The following is a 20,394-nucleotide window of genomic DNA, read 5'->3' as shown; positions in this document are numbered from 1 at the left end:
CTCTGCTATGGGCCGTACGTTGCCTGTGTAGACTTGTAGAAGATCTTTGCATTTGCTCCCCAACATGTTCCAGCCAGTTATTTTCATAATGGCTAGGTTTTTGAAGGCCCTCTCCTTTGACCGTTAATGTCAGATTTGACCTTGACTGATTTTTCATTATAATTACAAGAATGATATAATCTGTTATATATACTTTAAAATGAATAATAATTAATAGTTTTAAATACCCTAAAAAGTAAGGAAAAGTCATTGCAAAAATACTGGATTTATTTGCTAATTTTCACGCAAGTTTGACCTTGCCTTTGATAATAGGTTTGGCTTTGCCTTTTTGAGTTGACTAATTCTGACTCTGCTTGACATGTATATATTAATAAGATTGTTACATGATATTTAACAAAGTTTTATTTTTGTACTAAAGTAGTATGAGTTAATTTATGAAGTAGTTGCACGAATAAATTTATAATTTTAAGATCAAGAATAGTATGATTAATTAAATTTACATTACAAAGATAGTGTGCATTATTATCTAATTCGTTAGTTTGTGTTTGGCAGAGATTGGGTCGCAGTTCGTTCAATAAATAGAGAAGCACTATTACATATGGATTTAATTATATTTTAAATATGCAATGTCAGGGCTGAGAATCTGAGTATATAATTTAATTGAAAAAAAAATTTTTATTAAAAAGTTAAGATAATATCAGTGAGGTGGCTAACCGCCAATGTTAGAATTTATAAAAAGACATATTCCTGAATATGCAAGTTGTCCCTATTGTGAAGACCGTACATTCGATTCATGATTTCTGATAACGATATGAATCACCAGTGCATTTAAAAACATATTGACAGCAATGTTATTAAAGCGTTTTCTAGCTCTCTCTAATGCAAAGTGAGAGATATCGTCTCTCGAATGCAATCTGGGTAAAATTTGTGACCAGACAAAAAAGAACGTTGTTGGAAGTTTTAACTTTAGCTCGCTAAGGTTGGACATTATACGGCGCCTTAAATCGACTGTTTTAGTAACACCTATATCGTTCCCACCACAGTGAATAACAATGATGTCTGGATTGCTTTCAAAATGAAGCAAGTGTAAGATTAGTGGTTTAACTTGCCGCCATTTCATACCACTCCGACCCTGCCACAGTATAGTCGCATTGTGAAGCTGCATTGCAAGTTGAGAACCCTCAGCTGTTCCCTTGGCGTGACAAAATGCCGACTTTATAATTGAAGATCCCACTATCCATATACAGGTAGGGCGCACTGAAAAGCTTAAAATGCTTTTCAGCAAAAAGGCAAACTAAAAGCAGGTACAATGAATGCAACTGCTTATAGGCTTATAATGCGAGGGACAACGTGAGGGGATTCTAATGTAAGATTTAAATGCACTTGAATTCCAACGGCCCATTTTTTTAATATCGTAATCAGTCATGCCGTTCTGCGAAGCTGCTGTTGCAGCACCTACCCTGAATGAGTGTGGTTTGTATGGAAGGGGATTAACTCCGATCGCAGTCAAAGATTTCTTTAGAACTGCACTAAAGTGATGGCGTGTGAGGGGTAGACCATTCAGATGCACAAATAAATAATTTGAAGCACTAGATGGACGAACAACAAAATATCTCTTCCATAAATGCACGGGACATACAGAACAATGTGTTGGTAGTAAATAAATAGCTACTCCTTCGCCTTTCTGATCGGTTTTCGATGAACGTAGAATTATGTGAAGTTCACCATTACTATCAATACTAACGTCTCCTACACGTAATGCATGACCTTTATCACTTATATGCGAGGTGTTTGAGGTCGTGTGTACAAGCTCGCCTATTCTAAAAAATCCAAAAAAAGGCCAGGGAAAATACTGCTGAAAACAGTAATGCCTCAAATGTAGAAAGCAAACAATATTTGACACCTGTGTAAGTTTACGAAGCAAGTCAAGCGTTATGGGTTGCCTGATATCAACGGTCCGGTGCAACCTATCAAAACCAGTAAGCATTTTGCGTATTATAAATCTTTGAGTAGGATCTTCAAAACTATTAATTTTGCAGTAAAAGGAAATGCCCGAGATATACAGACGTGCTGTATGCCGAGCTACATTCTTCATTGATAGATGGGCCAAAAATGAAGTAAGGTGCTCCAGTTCTGGCGGCCAAGAAGTACACCAAAAGTAACCTTGACGAAAATTATCAAACATTTTAACTGCATTCTTGTAAGAACTTTTAGTACTGTTTGCAATACTGTGATCGATTAAACGCTGAGCTTCAATCCCAAGATAAACTGCAGAAACTCAAATGGCACTGGGGTTGCATGACTGTCGGCCTGAGGCGCTAGGCACCTGAAACGATTCCACTGATGGCATTGCAAGCAGTATCAATGGGCGCAATAGTGACATTACATTCTTTGACTTTGCAGACAAAATGTATACCAGAGCCCTATTGTCAGTGTTTAGAAGGATTTTTTTATTTCGGAAGTCATCTGTCCATGTAAAGAAAGCTAACACGATCGGCACTAACTCTAAAAATGTTATGTCGTTGCAAATACCAACGCCTGCCCACGTAGAAGGCCAAGGGAAGAATATCCATTTATTTCGAAAAACAGCTGCGCAACCCAATTCATACGCGCCAACACTATCCGTAAAGAGGTCTAGGACAGAACTATCCAACTAGTCTAAATCAGGGAAGCTGCAGTAACCATTAAAATTGTCCAGAAATGATAACCATACACTCAAATCGTCTTTAACTGAACTGGTCACTCTAAAATGATGTGTACTTTTGACCAAACCGCTCATAATGTCATAGAAACGACGATTAATGGAACAGGGAATGGCTCTACCACACACATTTAAAGGACCGACAAAGGCTTGCAGTTCGCGCAACGTGGCTTTCTTCTTATTGAGAAATGATAATATTTCCTGTTGGAATGATTTTAATTTATCATCTGGGATTCGTATCTGCATCAAAATCGAGTTCAATTCCAGCCCTAAAATCACTAATATCGGAGTCGGATATACGGTCTTTTCTTCAGCTAGCGGTATGTTAGTGTCTTTGCATATATCTATAAAACAGGACAAAATGGCTATACATTCACCTGATATAGAGCGAGCCAGACAAATATATCATCCAAGTAATGAAACAGACTTTCGGATTTGCCTTTGTACCTAACCAGCCATTGTAAGAAAGTAGCAAATTTTTCCCAAAGGTAGCATGAGATTGCGCATCTCATACGTAAAGCCTTACCCACAAAATAAACGTCTCCTAATTTGAAGCCTAATAGTTCAATGTCGTCTTTATGAACCGGAAAGAGGCGAAAGGCAGATTTGATGTCTTCTTTGGCTATTTCACAAGATCGCCCTAGAGAAATAACAGCCTCAACTACCCTGTCTATAGATGTGTAATGAACTGAGGAAGAAGCTGGATCAATAAAATCATTCAAACTTGAACCCTCTGGGTAGGAAAGATGATGTATAAGCCTAGAGCTACCATCTGTTTTGGACACAAGACCTATTAGGGATTGCCTTAAATTTTGAAAATGATTTTCTTTAAAAAGACCAGCAATCCTGTCTCCCTGCACTTCCTTCGTTACTCTCTCATAAGCAAGAGCAGGGTTTTTCCTAACGGAAAAAAATTCTGGCAAAAAGTTAGTATTGTAAACGAAAGCCATTGGTAAAACCTTCCAAAAGTTCATCTGCTAATTGTTTATATGGATACAAAGAAGAGTCTTTTAAAACTGCTAGGTTAATAGGGGTATTGGCGAGGGAATGGAGGTCTAAGTGACCCTCTTGTAGATGTCGGTTTGGGCTGTCTAAGGTTTCCCTGCGTACTACTTTGTTCAACACCGTGCATCCGATCATCCGCCAAATTGCCCTTTTGCTGCGCAAACACAGGACGAAGGTGTTCTAGAAATATTCAACTGCAACCTTAATAATTTGGCATAAAGTAAACTAATACATAAGTTAATTTTCTGCCGGAACAAACTTTCCAACAGGAAAACGAATTTCCACTTTGGCTCACACATATTCAAAATTCGGTCACCATCCAACACAATGGATATAGTGGGCAACCTTTATTTTTTGTTTTGTTTTGTGAAGCAACCGGACATTGCCAAATGGGCTAAAACAGTACACCAATATATATTAATAATTAATTCAAGTTACCATCCAACACAATGGATATAGTGGGCAACATTTTTTTATCATTATTATTATTATATTTTTTTTATAGCCAAATGGGCTAAAAACGGTACATCAACACACACCAATCATGAATTCAGAATCAAGTTACCATCCAACACAATGGATATAGTGGGCAGCTTTTTTAAAAAAAATTATGCCAAATGGGCTACAATTGTACAGAAATATACATAAATCATGTATTCAAAATTTAGTTCCCATTTAACACAATGGATATAGTGAGCAATTGATTACTTTTTTTGTAATTATTTTAAGCCAAATGGGCTAAAAAACAGTACATCAATATACAAATCATTTACTCAAATCCAGTTCCCATCCAACACAATGGATATAGTGGGCAACTCCTTTTTTATGCCAAATGGGCTAAAACAGTTCATCAATATACATAAATCATGTATTTAAATTCTAGTTACCATCCAACACAATGGATATAGTTGGCAAGTTTTTTTAAAATTATTATGCCAAATTGGCTACAGCAGTACAGCAATATACATAAATCATGTATTCAAAATTTAGTTCCCATCCAAAACAATGGATAAAGTGAGCAACTGATTACTTTTTTTGTAATTATTTTAAGCCAAATGGGCTAAAAAACAGTATATCAATATACAAATCATTTATTCAAATCCAGTTCCCATCCAACACAATGGATATAGTGTGCAACTCCATTTTTATAGCCAAATGGGATAAAAAAAGTTCATCAATATACATAAATAATGTATTCAAATTCTAGTTACCATCTAACCCAATGGATATAGTGGGCACTTTTTTTATTTACCTTTTTTAGACCAAATGATTTAAAAACAGTACATGTACATCAAACTACATTAATTATGAAATTCAAATTCGATTGACCATCCAACACAATGGATATAATTGCGCATATTATTCATTCATTCATTTTAGTGTTTATTTTATTTTTTTTCTAAACATTATTTTTCAATATAATTATGCAACCATATAAATGCCAACTAGGCTAAAAAAAAACACTGCCAATTTGCAAACTATATTTTCAGCAAATTAATCCAAATATCATCTACTGAACACTTGATTAAACACACACCTATTGCCAGAATTCAAAAACAAACTGCCAGTGAACTAAATTACATTTTGTATTACTATTTTTACCATCATTATATCAGAATAACTACGGCAAAAGCAGATGTTTTGTATAACAAACATAAACCGAACAATTAAATGCTTTGGTGTAATATCACCGTTTTAACCTTGAGCAACAAATTCAAGATAAGCGAATCGATCAATTCAATAGTCATATACTACCTTTACGGCACGCTCCACGTACTAACCTCTTGGCAGTTGACAAATTTACTACTCACAGCAATGTTCCCACCAGTGCAGAAATATTTTTTTACTGCAAGAAACAGGGATATATATTTTTTTAAACAAATGTAGCAAGGTGTTTATTTTGCAGCATGTTTTGTATTGTTTCATACAATGTTCCTCACAGTGATGTCCTGCATTTAGGTTAATGTCCAGTATTGTTGTAACGCGTTGTCTACAATGATGACTTCAATGTTCTTAATGTAGGAGGAATTTTTCCCAGCATGTTATGCATGAGTAACATTTCCCGCCAGTCTGACCACCCAGAGCATTTCTCTGAAGCCTCTCAGAGAGTAAGGACGCATCCTTGTCCATCAGTTACATAGTTCAAATATATTTTTGCACCTATCAATAGGTACATTAGTTACCAATTTTTGGGAATATATATTGTATTCTACCAACAAAGTGGCACTGGTAAGCAATATTTATCTTGTTTTCATAACTGGAATTAGTTATTTTTGCATTCCTTCTTTACACCGCGCTTATTGCATTGCATTGGTATGTTGCTTATATTTTTTACTTGTTGTTATCATGTTTATTACATTTGTTTTAGGTCTTTTCGACATACCAAAGATCAATCGAGAATCCATAGTGGTTGTGTGATTTATTTGCAAACGACCCCCTCGACACAAAGAACCTAAGAATACTGTGTGATTTATTCAACTCCCACCATGCGCACCTAATAACTAGGACATACGTAGCTTATCCAGTAAAATATGTGAAATATAAGGCGTTAAACAATTGTTTGTTTCCGGTATGCCGACCTACCCTAAATGTTTGACCTGACCCTAAATATTTTAGTGGCCTTGGAGAATACTTTTTTTCAACTTTTTAACAAAAAGTTGCACAAATGCATTTTTTATGATTTAAACATGGTCAATGATGTTAGAAATCAACTTACTGATGTATAATCCCCTTATTTTTTGACACAAAAATGATTTTCGAAAGGTCTCCCTTAATTAAAAAAAGAAATTCAAAAAAACATTTCGACCTACCTACCCTATTTTTCAGCACGTTTCCGAAAACAAAGAATTTTTACTCCTGAGTACATTTACTTCGGTTAAGTTTGATAAAGACGCTTAAACTAATTTCAGCACAACTTTATCTTTGTAAACAAAGTCTTGTGATAAGCTTTACTCACGACTATATTTAACCCTGCAGTGAATCACTGCTTTACATAGTACTGGTTTCCCAGCGAGTTTGATAACAAGCCTCCAATAATTACCTGCATTATGGGGGCAAGGGACAGTAAATTTGAAAACTCCACAACTCTGCGCTGATACCAGTGCGAAAAAAATCATAAAAAATCCAATTTCGACAAATTCAAGGCAATTTTTGAGCGAATGTCTCGCATAGACATAGCACTTCATTATGTGACATTTTCAGCCTGCCGATTATGTTGCTTCTGTGATAAAAACGAGTAAAACGCAGGTTTCAGGACACTAAATTTTTAGACAAAAATGGCCCAAAATGCACTCCTTGCGCGACCTGTACCGTATTATCTACAAATGACTGACCTAAAACACATGCATATTTTTAAAGCATGTGGCCAGACATAATTAATAATGGTGGGAAGAAAAGTATCACATAACCGTTTACTTTTTCCGCAAATTTGAGCTGAAGCTGGATGGATGGAGGACTGTTTCCAATTCGTCTGACTTCCGTTACCTCAGGTAAAGTTTTAGACCCGGCCGTCTACATGGAGCTAGGAAAATCGATACATGCACATATTTATCTTACACAATAATCACTCGTACGCAGGAATCCTTAGTTCTATAAACATCATAAATAACCAGTTGAATATATATGCCTGTAAAGTACATATGTCTATTTTATTTAAAAAACGTACCCGAGCCAAATGCGAAACTGGCCCCTGCCACTTAAATTCCAAAATAAATTATATTACCTTCGAACAACGATTTGCTATTTAACCTCTCGTTAAAGTGAATACCTTCCAATAACACTCAAAATAGTACCTCAATACTCAAGGCTTGGATTATATTGTAACAGCTAGGTCACTAAATGTATATTTTAGAAATAAAAATCAACTCTGACATTTATTTGGAAACGACCTTCTTCAGCATGCAGAACTGAAAGGACCCAAAAGTAGTTTAAATTACAGCAAGTATATTAACATACCAACAAGACATTAGCTAAAGACGGGTCTCAATAACAGGACCGGAGCTCCTTCTATAAGCTGTTTTGAATGCTTAACATTAAAAACACAGTATGCTACAATTTGATCTTTTACACAAAAATGATCCCTAACCTTTAATACCAGGTTCGACCTTGACTTATTTTCTCTTCCATGACATCGTCTGACATATATATATATAGTAAAATGAACAACGGTCAGTTACTAAAATGAATAAACAAATACTTTTTAACAATAAAAATTATTTCAAACAGATAATATTATTGCAACATTTTGTCAGAATAATTTGTATATTTGATATATTGATAACGTGACACATAAGCACAGATAGTACTTGACTCCCTTTTCATGTAATCATTGCTATTATTATTGTTGAATTGCTGTAAATAATATAATTAGGGTCATTTGTGGCTTATTTGAGTTCATTATGTGAATAGCTGGATCCCAGCATCACAAATTATGTCATATACAAAAGTTAAAGGGGACCAGATATTTGATAAGAGCAAGTACTCGCTGTAAAACGTTATGTTTAAATTTGGACCAATCAGAAACAAGTTCTAAAATAGCACGTCTGCCGGGGTATAAATAGGTAGATGGGTGACGGAGAAGGCATTCGGTATCCAGCATCCGAAGAAGACACATAGAGGATTCAACTAATAATTTATCCCAGTACCTTGATAAGGAGACTATTGCAGTAACCCCGTCAGGGCGGATAAATTATTAAAAAGAAGACTTTGGAAGTTCGTAGACTAAAGAAGAGTTGCAGAATTTCAACCAGGTTTCGAACTATAGGGCCAGCGCATAGGAGTTTTACCTTAAGGTAAATACTATATACGATAGCATATATAGGCCATATAAGCATCGGGAAGCTGAGACAGATACCCAGAGTTTGGTAATCTACTGAGATAGTAGGAGAGTTCCAGCTTATAAACGGTTCAGCGTTATTGGCGAAGTACAGCCAAGGCATCGGGGATATTCCTATATGGTAGTTGAATGCTACATATGATAGTATACAGGCGCTGAGCAGCCAGGAGTCAGGGCATTCATACAGAGCTGAGAGGACAGAGGCCGAGCATCTATGCGATAGGACTCGTATGTTGTTGATTCAAAGACATTGTCTGACGGGAACTTCAACAAAAAGACCAGTCAAGTATAGAGTCTCCAGCCTATAGGAGTTTGACCTAATTAAAAATTGTTAGTTTGAAACATTTAGTGATTTGCCTGATCCATGAAATTGTCTAGCTCATAATTGAAATCATTTACGAATCATTGGTACATGAATCATTTAGGCAAGGTAGCCAGAGGAAAATTGTATATACGAGATATTTGGTCATACGTTTTAACAAAGGACATTCTATTTCGTTTGTCAGCTAGTCTTAGACATAGTCACCTTAGGGATAGGACCCATTTTATTGTTCAAGATATAAAAGACGTAGGCACTTCCCTGGGTCATATAACCAGTATCCTGACACATTTTACTTAAATTGTTGACCTTTGATAATATGGTTGACCTTCAATGTTTTGAAATTATATGTGCATACCAGACATCGCCTAATTTTTGTACATTAAAATGAACTGATATTGTTGATTAATATCGACAAAATATTATTAGCAAGAACGAAAGTTAAAGAGTCATTTTTTACTTGAAAATGACCTTTGACCCTTAATATCATATTTGAACTTGTGGGACATATATACATTATTATAATCACGAGCAATTATAAATAATGATCGGAAATAGCATTTATATTTCAAACAGGAAGCTATTCAAGCAATTTTTCACACAAATTTGACTTCTGACCTTTGATATAAGCTTTACCCTTGGCAGTTCTGGGGTTAATTCTGTACTGCTGACTTTGCCTGACATACAGACATTAAAACGAATTAACTTCAGTGACTAACAATGTGAATACATATTAAAAACGTAAGAAAAAGTAAAAGATAACATTTTTCACATTTTGCATGAAAATGAACTTTGACCTTCAGTTGTCAGGATTGACTTTGACGTTTTGCAATAAGATTTGCATTTCAGACTATGGCTGATATATACACATTACATATATAAAGCTGAGTGACTTATGATAACAAACTAATTTTTAAGAATAAAAATATATATAATTTTCAAATATGCCAATTTTGTGATTTGTACATAAATTTGACCTTTGACTTTAAATATTAAGTTTGCCCTTCATTCCTTTTTGATGAATTTCTTGTTGCTGACATTGGGTTTTGCTAAACAGGAAAAAAACCTGGTAGACGTAAACTTTACCTTAACCCCTAAATTTTTACATGTGAGTTTTACCTCCCTTATCACAAACATAAGTGAACAAGATTTAGATAGGCACGGCTTCGAAACCTAAGAAATGGGTTTTCATCCAAGATATGAAATATTGTTTCCAAAAACGTATAAACTTCTTTTGGCATCAATTGTTGAAATAAAATTCCGGGAGCTCTCGGATCAATAGTCCTACCTATCAAGTCATTGCCACCGGCCAGTGATTGGTAAATATTAAATCCCAAATTATACCTTGATTATTGCGGGAAGAAATTATCTCAATGTAAAAAAGTTGCAAATACATGATTATTGTGTAGTAAAATCGGAAACCCAGAGTTACAATTTGAACAATTTTGGTAAAGGACCACAAGGCAATGCTGCATACCAATTATCAAAGGCTTAGTTCTAGTGGTGTCAGATAAGAAGATTTTTAAAGTTGTTTCCTATGTAAGTACATGTATATGTAAATCTAAGGATCCGGGTGAGCCTCTTTTCGCCCCAGGGGCATAATTTGAACAATAATTTGAATTTGATCCTCTCGAAAACATATTTAACCTACCCTTCCACACCCGGTTAACTGAAACTTCCCCTTCCCCGAAAATACACCCACTGGGTAATTCCAATTTCCAAAGACTCCCAATTCCCATTTAACTGTAAAATTCTCCCTCCGGGCGGCACGAAAACCCAAACCTACACAAATCTTACCCAATTCTACCCAAATCTTACCCAGATCTAACCAAATCTTGATAGAAATGATCAAATCTTCGTAGATAATGAATATTTATAATTATATATTTCAACATAAATATATCATTTTGATGTATTATAACGATAATTAACTAGAAAAATCGGCGTTGAATTGAAATCGCTAAAATATTTGTAAATATCACGGTCAAGTATTCACTGCTCCATGTTTAGACCTACATCTTTCTATATATGACGTAAGTTTAAAGTAGTGACGAGTATACTTTATGATATACCCCAGTCACACATACGGCGCGGATAGCTACGTCTAGCCACGGATAGAAACGTAGTAATCCGTATCGATCCGTAACTGAGCCGTGCCTTAAAGTAGTAACCCGTATCAATCCGTACGGCTCAGGTACGGATCGGTACGAATTACTACGTTTCTATCCGTAGCTAAACGTAGCTATCCGCGCCGTATGTGTGACTGTGGTATTAGTGATAAACCTTTAGTATATGCGGTTGTCAGTTATGTACGTTAACTTCAGAACCACTTTGTTTTCATTAATCTTAAGACAAATGTCGATTCAGAGTCGATTAAATTTACATCGCTCTAGAAAATAGAAAATCATTTATAGTACAGTGCTGCTACATCGTCAAGGCATAGCGAAATGTTGTTATTTTGGGATAATTTAGACTTATGATTGCATTTCGGCAAAATACACTTCTTTACTTTATATATCTATTTTATTTATCTTTCTAAAGGACTTGATGTAATAGTCCAATATTAAATACGTGTATATGATTATGTCGATTTAATTTGATGACCAGCGATCAGATTTTGCCCTAATTATCATTAAGCCCTGGTTTCGCCTTAATACTGTGGAAATGTCCGAGCTGTTGTCGGAGACACCAAGGCGGAATTTCATGTCTGGTTTCTTGAAGCTATTTTTCATTCCAAGTACTAGGACGTGTCTTCTCAGAAGAATGGATTTTCTATTGGCTTTAAAAGTGTAAAAAACAGTACACACTGAGATTTTCAAGGTAAGATAAACTATACTAAGAAACATGTGTTAAAAATGATCGCTGTTTACAGAAATTTATTTGGTTCAAAGTTTTAGCTACCACCGTCAAATTAATTGTAAGCAATATAAAAGTTTCCATTTCGGTGTCAAAAGTCTGCCTTAAGGCAAAGCAGGAAGACATGTCGGTGTTCGTATACGGTATAAGTATAATATATGAGCCGTGTCATGAGAAAACTAACATAGTGGCTTTGCGACCAGCATGGATCCAGACCAGCCTGCGCATCCGCTAACAATCGACCATCAACTTTGTAAGGACCAATGTGCTACCATGAATAAACTCCCAATTCAGGCCCGAACCGACTACTTCTCTGAGAAGGTGAAGTCACGTGGCACTGGCCACGAAAGTTTGGCCAAGATAACCAAAACTCTACTAGGTCACAGCCATGATGCTTCCCGTCCCTCTAACTCAACATCAAGGAAACTTGCGCAGAAGTTTAGTGACATTTTAAAGAAAATTGAAAACATTAGGAATGACATTATTTCGCACGGCCAAACTGATTGTGATTCAGTTGACTTACATTGTTCAGAACATCAGGAAGTAGCAGACTGTCTTATTGAACTGGCTTATTGATTTGGCTCCTACAACGATAGAAGAGGTAAAACAAATTATGCAAAAATCTCCAAACAAATCCTGTGAACTTGACCCTTTACCAACATGGCCTTTGAAGAAATGTCTCGATGAGCTCTTGCCGTTGATCACAAACATCATAAATACACCAATGGAATTAGGTTATACCAAAAGAGTTTAAAAGTGCAAGGATAAGACCCCTGCTTAAGAAACCCGGTCTTGAACCAAACATTCTCAAAAACTACAGGCCTGCGTCTAACCTCCCTTTCATTTCAAAAATCTTAGAAAAGGTAGTAGATGCGCGTCTTGAGCAGCACTTGAGTGAAAATAAGCTACATGAGGGATTGCAGTCTGCTTACAGAAAGTTTCATTCAACTGAGTCGGCTCTGATAAAGGTACAGAACATGCATAGGTTTGGGTACCGAAATGAACTATGACTTTGATTGTGACCTAGTGACCTACTTTCTTATTTTTGTAGCTACAGCCTTCAAATTTGGACCACATGCATAATTTTGTGTTCCGAAATGACATCTGACCTTGATTTTTATCCTAGTGACCTACTTTCTTATTTCTGTAGCTACATCTATCTATCTATCTATCTACAAATTCATCTATCTATCTATCCATCTATCCATCTATCTACAAATTCATCCATCCATCCAGCCATCCATCCATCCTACCTAACTACCTTCCTACCCACCATCCATCCTCCTTCCTATCTATCTATCTATCTATCTATCTATCTACTTTCTATCTATCTATGTATCTATCCTGCAACAGGCCTCTGTTCGAGTGTTGAGTGCAGCTGCGCGCCTGTATAATAAATTTAAAAGTAGAATGGGCAGGAGAATAAATGAAATACACGATGTGTATTTTTAAGGATGAAATACAGTTGATAGTGTTAACAAAAAGTAATATTTACAGACAAGACGGCTATGTTGACCCTGAATCGCTCACCTGAGTCACCTACCTCTAGGTATTGAAACAAAACCGTACATATTGTTCAAACTTCCTTGCCAAAATCAAAGGTCACATCTGCATGCAAAACTGACAACATGGTTAGTAAGCAAACATAAGGTTTTCTATGATTTGACCTCGTGACCTAGTTTTTTTGACCACAGGTAACCTAGTTTCGAATATTCATAGAGAGAAACATTCCGACAAAGTTTAATTAAGATGAGGTAAAAAATGTGGCCTCTAAAGTGACAGCAAGGTTTTCCTATGATTTGACCTAGTGGCCTACTTTTTAATCTCAGATGACCCAGTTTCAATCTTGACCTAGATTTTATAGAGACAAACATTCTGACGAAGTTTTTTGAAGATGAGATAGAAAATACGGCCACATGAAAGCTAACAATGATTTTCTATGAATTGACCTAGTGACCTATTTTTGACCACAGATGACCAAGTTTCAAACTTGACCTAGATTTCTTACAGACACACATTCTGACAACGTTTTATGAACATGAGGTAGAGGACATATTTTCTGACAAAGTTTTATGAAGATGCGGTAGAAAATGGGGCCACAAGAGTGTTAACAATGTTTTTCGATGATTTGACCTAGTGACCTAATTTTTGACCGCATATGACCGACTTTCAAATTAAACTAGATTTCTTACAGACACACATTCTGACAACGTTTTATGAACATGAGGTAGAAAATGTGGGTATGAGAAAGCTAACAAGGATTTTCTTATTAACTGACCTAGTGACCTAGTTTTGACCCCAGATGACCCAGAGAATTCATTGAGGGTACTTTGTGATCAAGTTTTATTAAGATTCAGCCGAAATTGTAACCTCTAGATTGTTAACAGTCAAACTGTTGACCTCGCACGACGACGGACGCCGGACACAGGGCGATCACAATAGCTCACCTTGAGCATTTTGTGATCAGGTGAGCTAATAAAGCAATTTGAAAAGGTCTATCCTGCATTGTGCGCAAGTTTGATCACACCCTGCTTAAATTGGTTCAGGGTGGGGGCTTGCACAAGTTCTGCTAGAAGGGAATTCCAAAGTAATTTGGTGGTTGGAAGAAAAGAGTACTTATAGTAATAACAGTGAATGAGGATCTGGGTATGCATATGTCTGTGGGGGGGGGGGGGGGGGGGGGCTGACATAGGGAGGGAGTGGTACAGTAACCAAACCACTATTTTGTAGAACATAAGGAGGCGTGAGTCGGATCTCCTAATTTAAATGGTACGCCATCCCAGCTGATATAGCATGTTTGTTACACTGCTGTAAGGGGGGTAACCATGATTAACCAATCGCGTTGCCCTTCGCTGAATCATTTCGATCGGGTGAATGTTATGTTGAGTATATGGGCTCCAGAAATTGCTAGCATATTCCAGCTGTGGCCTGACTAGAGCTATATATGCTCATTCCCGAACTTTTGGGGTTTTGCATGGGATATTTCGCTTAAGGTAGTTCTGCACGTTTAAAACAATTTTTTTCTTCAATGCAAAATTTTATCAAACCATACTTTTTCAATGCATCATTGTATCTGAAGGAAATTCAGCCATTAAAAATGATAGGATCGTGTGCTTGATTTTTTTTTAGACCGATTTGAAAATATCGGTACTGCGGTTAATTTTTACAATTGCACTTTTGATGACATTATCGAGTACAGAAAAGTTTCACAATGTAGAATTTTATGAAACTTTTCATCTGTGTAGATTTATCTATTTTCAATAAATTGGCAAAAAATGCATAGGTCCGTGTGCTTAATGTTTCACAATATGCAAAATATCAGTAGGAGTTCTTACATTAATGCTTATTTTGTGTTACTATTTTGAATTGTTTTACATAAAAATCTATCTAAAGTCAACATTAACCTCAAGATAGATAGTAGCGTTGACTATTTTACACTAGATACATAGTGGGACTCCTGACGTTACTGGAATTTCAACTGATGTTTCAACATTTACAAGGATGGATTCGCACCTGCCAATCAAGAAAGACTTGACTCATAGCAATGTTGTGCTCTGAACACCATGTTGATGAAGTTTGTACAGATGTTTCAGATGGTTAACCTTGTCGAATGGTTTAGAAAAGTCCAGAAGGATTAAGTCCGTCTGGTGGCCTCGAATTAAGTTTCGAGATAGATCTTCTACAAGTTCGAGTAACTGAGTTTCGCATGGCCGTTTCTCTCTGAACCCATGCTGTAGGTTATAGAGGATATTGTTAACCTGGAAATGCTTGGTAATATTAGAGATTATAATGTGTTCCAGTAACTTAGAAAGAATACAAGTTAGGGAAATAAGTCGGTAATTTGCAGGATTACTTTTGTAGCCTTCTTAAAAAGAGGAGTGACATATTGGCATTGGACCAGTCAGCTAGATACAAGAATCTTTACTTAGAGTCGATTTATATTCAAACATAATAACATTACCTTAAAAGCTGTTTACTGACAAAAAAGACTAAGCAACAAAGTAACATAACAGTCTGCAAAGAGAGATAAGACATGCATAAAACACAGTTATAAAGGCTAGTACTACTAAGCACTGGTAGATAAACAAAAGGAAAAAACAGAAAAATATACATAGTATTTACAACTACAAACTTCAATGTTAAAATATGTACAAGCATCGGTTAAAACATGACAAAATGTTATACATAGCACATAAGACAAACGCACACATAGGCATTTAAACCAAACAAACATAGCTTGGGATAGTGCCCGTGTCAAGGGACCTTTGGAAGAGCTTATAGATTAGTGGTGATATTTGTTCACTAACATTTTTAAGACGGGTCGGCTTGAGACCATCGGGACCACATGCTTTGTCTATTTTAAGGGAAGAGAGAAGTTTCTGAACACCACTCATGTCGATATTGACCTTTGGCTTTAGGAGATATTTTGGCTTGTAGTCAGTTGGTATAGAGAGTAGAGACTGCACTTTCATTTTATACAGAGTTGGCCTAATTTGAGAGGTGACATAGGAGTGAATATAGATTGGAATTGAGGATTGAGGATATTGGCCTTCCTGTTGTTTGGCGCATAGGAGGATAGCGATAAACTGGAAGCTACCGTAAATGATACCTGGAATTTGTAAATGTGCTATATAGCATAGATGGATTAATGGCAGTCAATAATTAAAAAGAATATAGATCAACTGTTATTTTCAACAGATTCTCTACCACTTCTTTTGAAAATGCAAAAAGGAAAAGTGTTACCTAAACAGAGAGCCGAATTATACTGCTTTTCACCATTCTCTGTACACAACCGATGTGGCCATATAAAACTAGTGAAATTGCTACTTGGTGCTATATTGACCTCTATGCACTGTGGCCATATAGGACTATTCTAATTAGTATTTGGTGCTATATTGACGCCTATTTACTATGGCCATATATAACTTGTCAGATGGGTATTTGGTTCTATATCGACCTCTATTTACTTTGGCCATATAAAATTAGTCAGTCGGATACTTTGTGTTACATTGATCTCTATTTACTGCATGTATAAGATCAAACATGGCCATATAGAACTAGTCAGATGGGTATTTGGTTCTATATCAACCTCTATTTACTTTGGCCATATAGAATAAGTCAGTTGGATACTTTGTGTTACATTGATCTCTATTTACTGCATGTATAACATCAAACATGGCCATATAGAACTAGTCAGATGGGTATTTGGTGCTATATTGACGCCTATTTACTATGGCCATATATAACTTGTCAGATGGGTATTTGGTTCTATATCGACCTCTATTTACTTTGGCCATATAAAATTAGTCAGTTGGATACTTTGTGTTACATTGATCTCTATTTACTGCATGTATAACATCAAACATGGCCATATAGAACTAGTCAGATGGGTATTGTGTGCTATATTGACGCCTATTTACTATGGCCATATATAACTTGTCAGATGGGTATTTGGTTCTATATCGACCTCTATCTACTTTGGCCATATAAAATTAGTCAGTTGGATACTTTGTGTTACATTGATTTCTATTTACTGCTTGTATAGCATCAAACATGGCCATATAGAACTAGTCAGATTGATACTTGGTGGTATATTGACGTCTATTTACAGTGGCCATATAGATGTAGCCAAATGCGTACTTAGTGTTATATTGACCTGTTTATACTGTGGCCATATAGAACTAGTGAAATTGGTTCTTTGTGCTGTATTGACGTCTATTTTCTGTGACCATATAGAACTTATCTGTGGGTACTTGGTGCTATATTGACGTCTATTTACTGTGGCCATATAGATGTAGTCAAATGCGTACTTGGTGCTATATTGACCTGTTTATACTGTGGCCATATAGAACTAGTGAAATTGGTTCTTTGTGCTGTATTGACGTCTATTTTCTGTGGCCATATAGAATTTATCTGTGGGTACTTGGTGCTATATTGACGTCTTTTTACTTTGGCCATATAGAACTAGTCAGATGGGTACTTGGTGCTATATTGACCTCATTTTACTGTTGCCATATAGAAAAATTCTGATGGTGACTTAATGCTATATTGACGTCTATTTATTGTGGCCATGTAGAACTACACAGATGGGTACTTCGTGCTATATTGTCGCCTTTTTACTTTGGCCATATAGAACTAGTCTGACGGGTACTTGGTGCTATATTGACCTCTTTTTACGATGGTCATATAGAACCAGTCAGATGGGTACTTGGTGTTATATTGAACTCTATTTACTCTTGCTATATAGATAAATTCAGATCGGTACTTAGTGCTATATTGAAGTCTATTTTCTGAAGCCATATAGAACTAGTCGAATGGGTACTTGGTGCTATATTGACCTCTATATTCTGTGGCCGTATAGAACTCGTGAAGTTGGTAGTTTGTGCTATATTGACCTCTAGTTACTGTGGCCATATATAACTAGTCAGATGGGTACTCGGTGCTATATTGACGGTGCTATATTGACGTCTATTTACTGTGGCCTTATGGAACTATTCAGATGTGTAGTTGGTGCTATATTGACCTGTATTTATTTTGATCATATAGATCTAGTCAAATGGGTACTTGGTGCTATATCGACCTCTATTTACTGTGGCCATATAGAACTTGTGAAATTGTTACTTTGTGCTATATTGACCTCCATGCACAGCGGCTATATAGGGTACTCGGTGCTACATTGTCGTTTATTTACTGCGGCAATATTGAACTAGTCATATGGGTTCATGGTTCTATATTGACCTCTTTTTACTGTTGCCATATAGAAGTAATCAAATGGGTTCTTGCTGCTATATTGACGCTTTTTTACCGTGGTTATATAGAACTAGTCAAATGGGTATTTGGGGCTATATTGACCTGTCTGCACTGTGGTCACACAGGACTAGTCAAATGGGTATTGGTGCTATATTGACGTCTATTTACTCTGGCCATATAGAACCACACAAATGGATACTTAGTGCTATATTGACCTCTATGCACTGTGGCCATATAGGACTAGACAAATGGGTACTTGGTTCTATATTGACCTCTATTTACTGTGATCATATAGGACTTAACTAATGGGCACTTGGTGCTCTATTGACGCCTATTTACTTTGGCCATTTAGAACTAGTCAATTGGGTACTTGGTGCTTATTTACGTCTATTTACTGTGGCCATATAGGACTAGTCAAATGGGTATTTGGTGCTATATTGACATCTATTTACTATGGCCATATAGGAATGGTCAGATTGATACTCGGTGCTATAATTGACGTCTATTTACTGTTGCCAGATAGAACTAGTCAAATGGGTACTTGGTGCTATATTGACGTCTCCAGTATGACCACAATGAAATGTGAAAAATATGTACTTCCGTCCCAATCGAGTAAATGAAGTATTGAAATTAACTATTGGCCTCACTGACGAGTTCGGTAAGGCAACTGTTTCTTGTATTAAAATATACCCTGTATGTTTGTGGAAACGCGCCCAATACTCATAGGCACATTAAATAAAGGTGGTTTAGACATCCTATATACATCCTTCATGAATAATGTATAGACACAGAAACTGGAGGTAAAACATATCGTAGAAATATCCTCGCCAAAGCCATGATAATCAAATAATGCGGGAAGAAAATATACAATAGCTATTCATATCCAGTTCAGTATGGCCACAGTTAATGGATGTAAATATATACAACAGCTATCCCTACCCAGTCCAGTGTGGTCGCAGTTAAAGGGGAAATAGTCATTAGCTATCTCTATCCAGTCCAGTATGGCCAGTAAATAGAGGATAAATATATATATATATATATAGTCATTAGATAATAGCTATCGCTACCGTCGTAAATGGAGTGATGAAATAACCTGTAGGCCTCGCTGATGAGTTCCATTTTACCCTTTAGAAAAACGCGTCAATTTCTGATTGCCACTGTTAATGAAGTGTTAATTTATCCTATATACATAATTAATGAGTCCTCAATGGCCAAAGGAAATTGAGTGTAAAATCACTATAAACTTCCTTGATATGTCGGCATGCAGGAAATCGAGTGAAAATATACGCTATATCGGTATATATTAATTTAGAAACCTGTATGACTACAGTAAATTCAGTGTTTGATACTACATATACAGTAGCGCCCTAACTTGGGAGGCCTTCAGTAAACGGTGGGATGAAATAATCTATAGACTCCCTGATGAGTTCAGTATGACAAGTATAACTTTACATTATATTAGCCCCAAAGACAAATGCGTCCTAGTCGCGTGGCCGCAGTGAATACTTTCCTTTATATATATCCCTCTCTAGTACTGTATGGCTACAGAAAATGGAGTGTAAAGGTATACTACAAACATCCCCGCCCAGTCCTGTATGGCCACATTTAAAAGTCCATAAAGCTACCTTGTTTACAAATCTCCTCTTGATGATGAACCTTCCTATGAAATACGGCTAAATTTCAACCAGTGGATGCTGAGAAATACCCCGGACAAGAATTGTACTATAGTATACTATTGTTGCATAATCAAAGGGCTGTAACTATATAAAGGTACACAATCAGATATGAAGATCATATGCACATCTCCTCTTATGATTGAAACTTCCATTGAAGATTCACCAAATTCCAACAGTTGTTTGCTGAGAAATACTCCTACTATAGTATATTACTGTTAAATAATGAAAGGGCATTAACTCAGTGAAAAATTCA

General features: G+C 36.2%; 1 protein-coding gene across 9 annotated transcripts in view; it reads right to left on the bottom strand.

Annotated features, from left to right (window-relative positions):
* Positions 1-7,613, bottom strand: part of LOC123557000 (protein ABHD14A-like) — a 31,428-nt gene extending 23,815 nt beyond the window's left edge. Inside the window, exons 1-2 of one of the 9 annotated variants that reach the window (XM_053525495.1) lie at positions 7,504-7,613; positions 7,428-7,441 (exon numbers count right to left, since the gene is read on the bottom strand). Coding sequence is in view for 1 of the 9 variants with exons in the window: in XM_045348166.2 (XP_045204101.2) it covers positions 6,747-6,891 (145 nt within the window). In the remaining 8 variants the exon portion in view is untranslated. Of the gene's footprint in view, positions 1-5,461; positions 5,553-6,516; positions 6,684-6,746; positions 6,969-7,427 lie in introns of those variants that run through there. The other 8 variants (XM_053525497.1, XM_053525493.1, XM_053525494.1 and 5 more) reach the window with 8 other exon arrangements.
* Positions 7,614-20,394: the final 12,781 nt, after the last annotated feature.

Source organism: Mercenaria mercenaria, chromosome 15 (genome assembly GCF_021730395.1).
Source record: "Mercenaria mercenaria strain notata chromosome 15, MADL_Memer_1, whole genome shotgun sequence".
Classification (NCBI taxonomy): Eukaryota; Metazoa; Mollusca; class Bivalvia; order Venerida; family Veneridae; genus Mercenaria; species Mercenaria mercenaria.
Note: the sequence above shows the minus strand (reverse complement) of the source record. Positions and strands in the feature narration are given on the sequence as shown.